The 9350-nt window shown below is 41.2% G+C and overlaps 1 protein-coding gene across 11 annotated transcripts in view; it reads left to right on the top strand.

Annotated features, from left to right (window-relative positions):
- tenm4 (teneurin transmembrane protein 4) overlaps positions 1–9350 on the top strand; it is a gene marked incomplete in the record, with an annotated part of 177421 nt that overhangs the window by 85477 nt on the left and 82594 nt on the right. For all 11 annotated transcript variants that reach the window (XM_014027265.1, XM_014027266.1, XM_014027267.1 and 8 more), the window contains 3 exon segments: positions 360–524; positions 3178–3392; positions 6589–6799. In XM_014027265.1, the coding sequence (XP_013882719.1) occupies positions 360–524; positions 3178–3392; positions 6589–6799 (591 nt within the window).

Here is a 9350-nt window from a genome sequence, read left to right as displayed (position 1 = left end):
GACCTATCCACGTCATCATTTACCCAGAATGCTTTGCATGTAAATAAAATGGCTCAGTCCATGTGTTATCTTTTTAAAAATTTAGTTTAAAAATTATAAAAACTAAACAGCCCACAGTATTTTTACAGTCTTTATTTTACAGTTAAAATAAAATTTTATCAAATAAAGTCTAATGTTACAACTAATCCTGGATCCCTTTAAGAACACATTACCGTCATAATGAGAAAAATATTATGTGGATTAGATTTACTGCTTTCTGATTCATTATTTTGACAGGTCTTCATGTCTTTGCAATGAGTATCTTTAAAATATTTTCACACAGTTTGGTTATGAGTTTCTTTTTTTTCTTCTTATTTCAGCCATTCATTTGTTGGGGTTAAACTGGCACCTGCAGCCCATGCAGCGACAGATGTACCAGCTGTCAGAAGATAATACAAGTGGCCTAACATTACCTACAGACCTGAGTTTGCCCCCTTTAGGCAACACGGGGCTGGAATTACCTGATCGGAAGGGAAAAGATGACAGTAAGTTCTTTTTCTTTCATGTTTCCTTTATCTGTGGTGTTTGTATGTTGTCCAGACTAATAGGTGCTATAAATAAACGCACATTCATACATCTGCTGTTTCTCAATGCTTCATACAAAAGCCCAGCACTGAACCAAGAAAGTTTTTCAAATCTTACGTTTACAGATGGCATTTCAAAGCATTCGCAACTTTGTAACAATATTGTCATCCAGCTTCACATTGCGTTCGCCTGTCTCCATGGTATCCAAAGAGATCTGCATTGTAATCCTCTGAAAGTTGTTGTAAGTGGGGAAAGTGTTATTTGTTCCTGGAGGGAGAATATGGGGCAGCTTAAGGGATGGAGTATCCAGGGGGCTGGAAGGGGGAGGATTAGCCACTCTGTTTCCCTTCAGAACGGATGTGATTCTTTCATCTTCCAGCTTGGACTGCCTTTCCTGGCAGCCAAAGAAAGGTTGTGCTCACCCAACGGTACTAACTGCTCAACTCAAAAAAAAGAAAAAAAAAGAAGTTTTTTTTCTCGTTTTTGAAGGAACGCTTGCAGATTAAACCATGTGATTTGCCACTGGCAGACTACAATAGGTTGAAGATGAGGTTATTACCATATAGATGAATCCAGGAGTTGTCTTTTTCATTTACCAGACAGCAGAACGTGTGTTTATCCAACAACAAGTATGACTATGGTAGAGCGGTGTGCACAGCAGCTGTTGGTGATGGGAAATCAATAGCTATAGTTTTTTTTAATTTTAAAAAGAGTTTAATTTTGCATCGCTGTCACCAGAAACAATGCCTGCCTAACTAATGTTTTCTCAAGATGATGCAAATGTATGCTCTTTGTAGCTCGCTCTCTCCGACTCCGCCAGAGCATTACACTGCAGTTTAGCTTGCAAAACAAAAAAAATATTTAACTACGAGGCCCATTATCACTGGTCTCGCCTTATAATTTATTTAAACAGCCTGATGAGAATGCTATTAATGTGCTGTATAAACACGCACACATACACAACATGTGCAGAATGAGCTTGTGGGCTGCAGCATTCTGTAAAGCCCTGATCTGGGAGATGGGGTGGGTGGGGGGGGTGTGCCCTGTCTTCTCTGATAAACCCACCATTGTCACTGATGGACTTTTGAGAGGACTTCCATCTGGTGTGTGACGTGTAACCTAAAGCCGTGTCTGCTTCCCGGTCCTGGGGGGTAGTTTGTATGGATGTCTGCGGTGGCCGACGGCGCTGCTGAAATTAGCCCATCTACACAGTCAAACAGATGTTGCCGTTTCCGCTGAGTCCAATAGAAGTTGTATTACGGAGCATATGGGTGATTTCTGCCGGTAAATGTGCTGCTACCTGAGCAGGTAGTGGCAACTGAAATCCCTCTCTACTATAATCACTATTTTCACTTTATTCTCACCATGCAGTATTAGGACGGTTATTTTTTGGCAGTTTTTTAAAATTTTTTATCTTAGCAAGTCCACACCATATGTTCATGTTTTACTCTTTAAAGGGAGCCACGATTAGTTGTTACATTAAAATTTATTTGATAAACATTTATTTTAACTGTAAAATAAAGACTGTAAAAATACTGCAGGCTGTTTAGTTTTGTAATTTTTTTTAAATATATTTTACCACGGACGGAGCCATTTTGTTTACACGCAAAGCATGCTGGCTAAATGATGACATCAACTAGGTCAAAGGTGCAACGCTGCCAGGAAGCTATATCCACCCTGAAGGTTAATCTTGGACAATATCTGATGATCGACTCTTTTAAATGAAACCAGAGAGCGTTGACAAAGAGAAGGTAGAAATGACTCAGCCTGGAACTGAAAATATGGATGGAGGACAACAGAGCTGCTTCATGGAAGAAGAGCCTCAGCTTAGACTGTTAGCCTTTGCGCCAGCCCTCACGCTATATTGCCTTATATGTATTATCTCGGCGCTAGCGCGACAAACAAGCTAAACTGAGGTCCTCCATCCATATTTTCAGTCATTTCTACCTTCTCCTCTCTGTCAACGCTCTCTGGTTTCATTTAAAAGAGCCAAACGTCAGATATTGTCTAAGATTAACCTTCAGGGTGGATATAGCTCGCTAGCAGCCTCGCACCGATGACCTAGTTGTCATCATTTACCCAGAATGCTTTGCATGTAAATAAAATGGCCCCATCCGTGAAATATATTTTTAAACTTTTAGTTTAAAAATGATAAAAACTGAACATCCTACAGTATTTTTACGGTCTTTATTTTACAGTTAAAGTACATGTTTATCTTATAAAGTCTAATGTTACAACTAATCCGGGATCCCTTTAACAACAGCATGTTTTATTGTTGTTGTTGTTTTTTGCCAGGGTATTAATAAGCTGCTGTGCTTTTATAATAATAAATATTATTACTCTTTTTTTTAGATTTTCCTTTAAACATTTCAGCGTAAAACAATCACAGCTGTTTCTCACCTATGCCCCACTTCTCACAGTGTAACTAGTAATTGCCGGCAGTGGTCAGAGGGATCATTCATTATATATATTTTTCCTCTGACTGACAGCAACGTGATTAAATGTCTGTGATATGGTCAGACTTGTGCCTCAGCAGACCGTCTCCCTGTGCCCCTCCACTTGCCGGATTAATGATGTGATCTCTTTGACCGATTAACTCTGTGTGCAATGCAGGCAAATTGGACAGCTTGTTCCCGGATGACAGCTATATAGATATGGGAGAGATTGACGTGGGCCGCAAGGTCGCTCAGCAGATTCCTCCTGGTATCTTCTGGAGATCCCAGGTCTTCATCGATCATCCCATGTACCTGAAGTTCAACGTGTCACTCAGCAAAGATGCCTTAGTGGGAATATATGGAAGACGAGGCCTTCCTCCATCACACACTCAGGTGGGAGAGATTTCCATTTTGCTGACAATAAATGTTCAATGCATGCATTATAGTCCGCTTCGCTCGTTTTGTTTTATGAAAGTTGCATTTGGAAGTTTTGCCGCTTTAAGTATTTCTGCACCACATACTGGGTTTTAGATGAAAAAGTCAATGGTAATTTATAAATCAGATGCTATGTGAAAAACATTACAGTCATATAGCATGAAATTCATCTTACGCTGAAAGTACGTTGGGAAAGGACAAAAATAAAAATAAAAAACTATCCAAGTAAAAGTGTGTCATGAATACAAATCATCATAAATTTCTCTATTGTGTTATGAATTCCTTTCTTTGTTGCAGAAAGGATTTATTGTAAAAAAATCTTTCAATGAATCACACAAGTAGATTGGTCTCGTGGGCCTGGAGAAGAAGATTTTTCTTTTCACTAATTTCCCATCCACGTGAAGCGCAGATATGATCCATCATGTTATTAATCATTTCTGGCTGCCTGCTTCACGGACGTCCTGCTGTAAATGCAACAGTGGTTCCACAGATTGTATAAATCATAACATTTGTTTGCACTCATGTCCGATGTGATTATTGTTTTTAAGTTGAAAAATCAGGATTACCCCCCCCCCCCCACCCTTATTTTAACATACAGCGGGTAAAATAAGTATTGAACAAGTCAACATTTTTTCTCAGTAAAAATATTACTAGAGGTGCTAATGACATGAAATTTTCACCAGATGTTGGTAACAACCCAAGTGATCCATACATACAAAGAAATCAAACCATAAATGTCCAYAAATGAAGTTATTTGTAATAATGTGGAATGGCACAGTGAAAAAGTATTGAACACACTTACTGAAATTTATCTAATACTTTGTACAAAAGCCTTTGTTGTCAATGACAGCTTCAAGACGCCTCCTGTATGGAGAAACTAGTGGCATGCATTGCTCAGGTGTGATTTTGGCCCATTCTTCCACACAAACAGTCTTCAAATCTTGAAGGTTTCGTGGACCTCTTCTATGAACTCTGATCTTTAGTTCTTTCCATAGATTTTCTGTTGGATTCAGGTCAGGTGATTGGCTGGGCCATTCCAGCAGCTTTAGTTTCTTTCTCTGAAACCAACTGAGAGTTTCCTTGGCTTTGTGTTTGTGCTCAATGGGCCTCATGCAAGAACATGTTCATATTCTTATCCTAAATTTCTCTTACTTTTGTTCGTACAAAGGGTTCGTACGAACATGTCACGTCAGATTCAACAAACTCTTCTATCTTCAGGAAAAGTGTGTAAATGAGCTGCGTAATTTACACCTTTTCTATCCAGCTGCTCGTGCACGCGAGAGGAGATTAGCATAATTACCACCCCAAAAACACCATATAAGGCTATGTTTCCTGCCTCAGATATCAGGAAGTGTTCATTCATTCATGAAAATGACAGCGAAAATTAAAAAGAAAAACTTTAAAAGTTCAGAGATTGAAGTCCGTCTGTCAGAGATCCAGAAAATAAAATCTGTTATTTTTAGCAGGTCAGCTGTGGAATAAAAACAGCTGCTAAAAGTATAAACAACTGTGTTAAATCATTTTCATTTATTCAGAAGACACGCTGGTCACGCTGAAGTCGCAGGTGGTCTCAGTCGCGGTTCTGAAATAAGCATTTTAAAATGTTTCCAAAATATATCTGGCACTTTGGAGAAAACCCAGGACTTGCTGGAGGGATTATGTATCCCCTCTGGCCTGGGATAGTCTCAGAGTCCCCCAGGACGAGCTGGAAAGTGTCACTGGGGAGAGGGGGTCTCTCTGCTGCTGCCCCCAATCGTGGATAAGCCGGCTGAACAATTTATATTGTTAGTCTAAATTATTACATTTAAAATTATAACTCTAATTCAAGCAGAATAGCCTATTGTCAACATAATTATGGAGTGTAATTTATTTTCAACTCAAAATATCTTCAAACAAACGAAATATAAAGTTATTAGTGAAGAAAATCCGTCTGGATAACAGCAGACTGACTGCTCGTAAAATATACGACAGGTCTGGACCACTCGTGAATTTTGTTCTTATCTGAAGAAAATCTTAGAATACGAAAACATTGGTGAATGCCACAAATCTCCTCCTAATCTCCTAAATCACTCGTACGCACAACTTAAGAACAAATCTGTGCGTACGAATGGTTCTTGCATGAGGCTCATTGTCTTGCTGAAATGTCCAGCCACGTTTCATCTTCATCATCCTGGCAGATGGAAGCAGATTTTTTATCAAGAATGTCTCTGTACATTTTTCCACTCATCCTTCCTTCAATTATTTGAAGTTTGCCAGTACCATATGCTGAAAAACAGCCCCACACCATGATGTTCCCACCTCCAAACTTCACTTATGCTTTGCAACAATAAGGTTGTGAAGGTCTTGAGAGAGCTCTTTACTTTTACCCATCATCAGATGGTTCTTGTGTGATACCTGGCCATCATTTGGGACTGAACCAGCTGATATTAACTTACACTGACAAGGGGCAGGCTTGRTTTCTAATTACTGAGAGAGTTCAGCTGGTGTCTTGGCTTTCCATGCCTTTTTACACCTCCCTTTCTTCATGTGTTCAATACTTTTTCCCTGTGCCATTCCACATTATTACAAATAACTTCATTTCTGGACATTTATGATTTGATTTCTTTGTATGTATGGATCACTTGGGTTGTTAACGACATCTGGTGAAAATTTCATGTCATTAGCACCTCTAGTAATATATTTACTGAGAAAAATGTTGACGTGTTCAATGCTTATTTTACCCGCTGTACCTAGAGTAAAAAACTCACACAGCAACTGATCAAGTCAAACTTTCTATCCCTTTGCAGCGGAAAATTAAAAGCTGTCTCATTGATATTCATTGGCTCACTGCTGATATGAAGCAAATCAGTGCAGATGTTATTTGGTAAACACTAACTTTACATTTAATTTCCCCAGCTTTCCTTTTTTTTTCATTTAATAATTTCACAAAAATGACAACAAGACTCTCTCAATGCGTATTTGCACTGCGAAATTATCACAAACTATCGAGCCGAGATGTGTCGAGACTTAACTCGAGCTCCCCTGGAATGATGAGTTCTTCGTGCAGTCCGAATGATGCTCTGCTGTAAAGAGGCCTGAAAGCACTCGAGCCTCGTGTGTCACTCTTAATGGTCCATCCATCAAACGGTCTCACTTTCTGTGCATCTGTCTGCAGTTCGACTTTGTGGAGCTTTTGGACGGGCGGCGCCTCCTGGCCCAAGACGTCCACAGTCTGGAGGGGCCTGTGGCCATGCAGCGGAGCCTCGTACCAATCACCATGCACGACACGGGCTTTATCCAGTACATGGACTCTGGTATCTGGCACCTGGCCATCTACAACGACGGGAAAGAAACCGAGACCGTTTCCTTCCTTACCACTGCCGTAGGTGAGTGCCACGAGCATGTTCTGCTAATGAAAGCTGTAATAGCCATCCCTAATCTCTAAAATGCTGGCCGGTAGCACCCCATGGCAAATGGTGCCGAATTGGGGCAACAGTAAGAGAAACTGGTAGATTTCAATAGCTCAGGAAAGTGCAGGTTAATCAAGGTGAAAGTGAATATTACAAAATCAGGACATCAGCCTTGCTACTGAGAAGGGCATCGAGAGATCATAATATCCTCATTAGCCTGAGTGTCTTCCAAGTGAATCAGGGGTCCGGCTTCCGGGAAACATTTGCATACAATTCAAAGCATGATTGTACCCTCCTGCTGGTCCCACTTTTTGATCACGGTTTGCTCCAATTTCCATCTGCTTTCCATATATCAAAGTGGCAACGAAGATTTCTCTCCTCTTGACTGTTACGGAGCGACACACAACTGTGTTTCACACGCATGTCCTCCTTTTGTGGAGGTGACTTAGTTTTGTACAGTGCTCTTTGTTCTCCCTTAAGCGCCTTTGATTAGCACTGCTGTATCAAGCAAGGTGTGAGAGGGGCCCGAGGTGTCGGCTTTCACAGGGATGGCAGCTGGGAGCTGTTCTCGCATGCTCTTTAATTAAAAGCTCCTGGGCCGTAGTCCATATGTGACAGTGGCTTGTGCCAGGCAGCAGATCGATGAGCGACTGTCCTCAACACCAAGTGGAGTCAGGCAAAGAGATGCACTATGCCCCACCACCCCGCCCCTGCTGTGCCAACAACAGCCGTAATTCAATACTTAAAATATGATACGACACAAGAAGGAGGGAAGTGAGAGCAGCGTGTTTACCTTTTTGCTTATTTCTTCTCGACTGGGTGTGCGCGAGGCTCCCCTGTGGTTTGCATCAGAGAAAACATGTCCAGATAAGGCTTTCTGCGCGAGCGGATGGGGCGGGGGCGGAGTTAGTCGGAGCAAGAATCCTGCCTCTGTTCATTTGTATCGGAGCTGATCTGCTCACAGGAGCTCGGAGGGAGGCAGAAGGGGGTCCTTCTAAAATGGGTCACCGGTTAAGTGCCCTTCAGCAGAAATTGAATCCACCGACTGCCTGAATTGTATTGAGCTGTGGAGGGATAGAGTTGACCTTCGAACAGAGCAGCCCAGGTATAGAAATATATGTGAGCAATATCAAGAGGCTGAAACACAAGCAGCTTTGTTTAAAAGACACTCACAGTAATATAATTTTAGTGTTTCTGGCAGGGGTGGAAGGAAATGCGTGTCATTTTACCACCATTAGGATACCTTTACATGCACTAAATGTAAAGTTTTCTCACTGGCTATAACCATGACGGTTTATACAACGGATAGAGCGCAATAAGCGGGGTTGCTCAGGCTTTACGGCGAAATGAAAAGTGGTCTACTCAATGTTTCGTACCACAACCCTCTGAAGCGTGAAGCCCTTTGTCCTTGCTGCCTAACGCCGAGCATGTTTCAGTCCACACATGCAGGCGAAGCGAAAAGAAGGAAAAGCCCAGCAATGATGTCTCACGCTGTATCCCGCCTCACTCCATCGCAGAGGTTTCTTTTTTTGTACGCGGCAGACCATCATTCAAAGGTGTTGGGCGTCCTCTGAGAGCGTGGCAAGTTGCTGATTAAACCAGCCTTCTGCACGCTACTCCGTCCTCGCAGACTGGAGAGACTCACAATAGTTAGCTCCCCTGATATGAAGGGTAATGAATTTCAATGAAGCTCTGCTTGAATCCATGATTTATGCGTTGGCCTATGTCGAGTGTGTGGCTGAGAGATATTCGCGGCCTCCCGTCTTCGCTCTCAGAGGAGTTGCAGGCGATGGACACGGGCAGTTTGTAGTCTGCTAAACTGTGTCGGCTTTCAGAATCAGAGCGCCGAAGTTCACCCTTACTCAGTTGTGTTTGACAGGCTGCGTGTTGTTCTGCAAAGAAATGTGCATAATAGATGAAGAATAATTATACATAATAAATGTAGGCTACCTTCAAGCTTAAAGGGATATTGTAGTCAAATTTGCGTCGACGTTCTGTCTAATACAGGGCTGTTCAGTGAGATTGCTCAGGGGGCCACAGTTACTCAAAGCCAACAACTCAGACATTCACAAGGGAGGAGGGTGGTATTATGGCGGGGCCTTACCCATTAATGGTAGGTGAAACACCACAGCATATAACAGAACAAGGATTATCTTTTACCGTTTAAATATTTTTATGTTGTTGTATTGAATCATAAATTAGAAATTTACAATTTAAAATATTTTTAAAAATCATAATATTTATTTATGTATAACAACATATGTATCTGTATTGAACCATTCAATACACACTATGTATGGAACGATACAGATTTTTTAAAACTTATTTTATCAGCTTATGTTCTGAAGATGCTCTGTGTTGAAGGATCATTGGATCTGTGTTCGACTATTCCACCTAGGCTGCATTGTGGAGCTCAGATCCACTGAGAAACTTGCTGTTTCAAGATTTAAAGGGCCAATGTTATGTGTTTCTCAGGCATATATTTAAATACTATACCCTAATAAAGTATCTATGTCACCTTTAGTTG

This window comes from Austrofundulus limnaeus, unplaced genomic scaffold (genome assembly GCF_001266775.1).
Source record: "Austrofundulus limnaeus strain Quisiro unplaced genomic scaffold, Austrofundulus_limnaeus-1.0 Scaffold627, whole genome shotgun sequence".
Lineage (NCBI taxonomy): Eukaryota > Metazoa > Chordata > Actinopteri > Cyprinodontiformes > Rivulidae > Austrofundulus > Austrofundulus limnaeus.
Note: the sequence above shows the minus strand (reverse complement) of the source record. Positions and strands in the feature narration are given on the sequence as shown.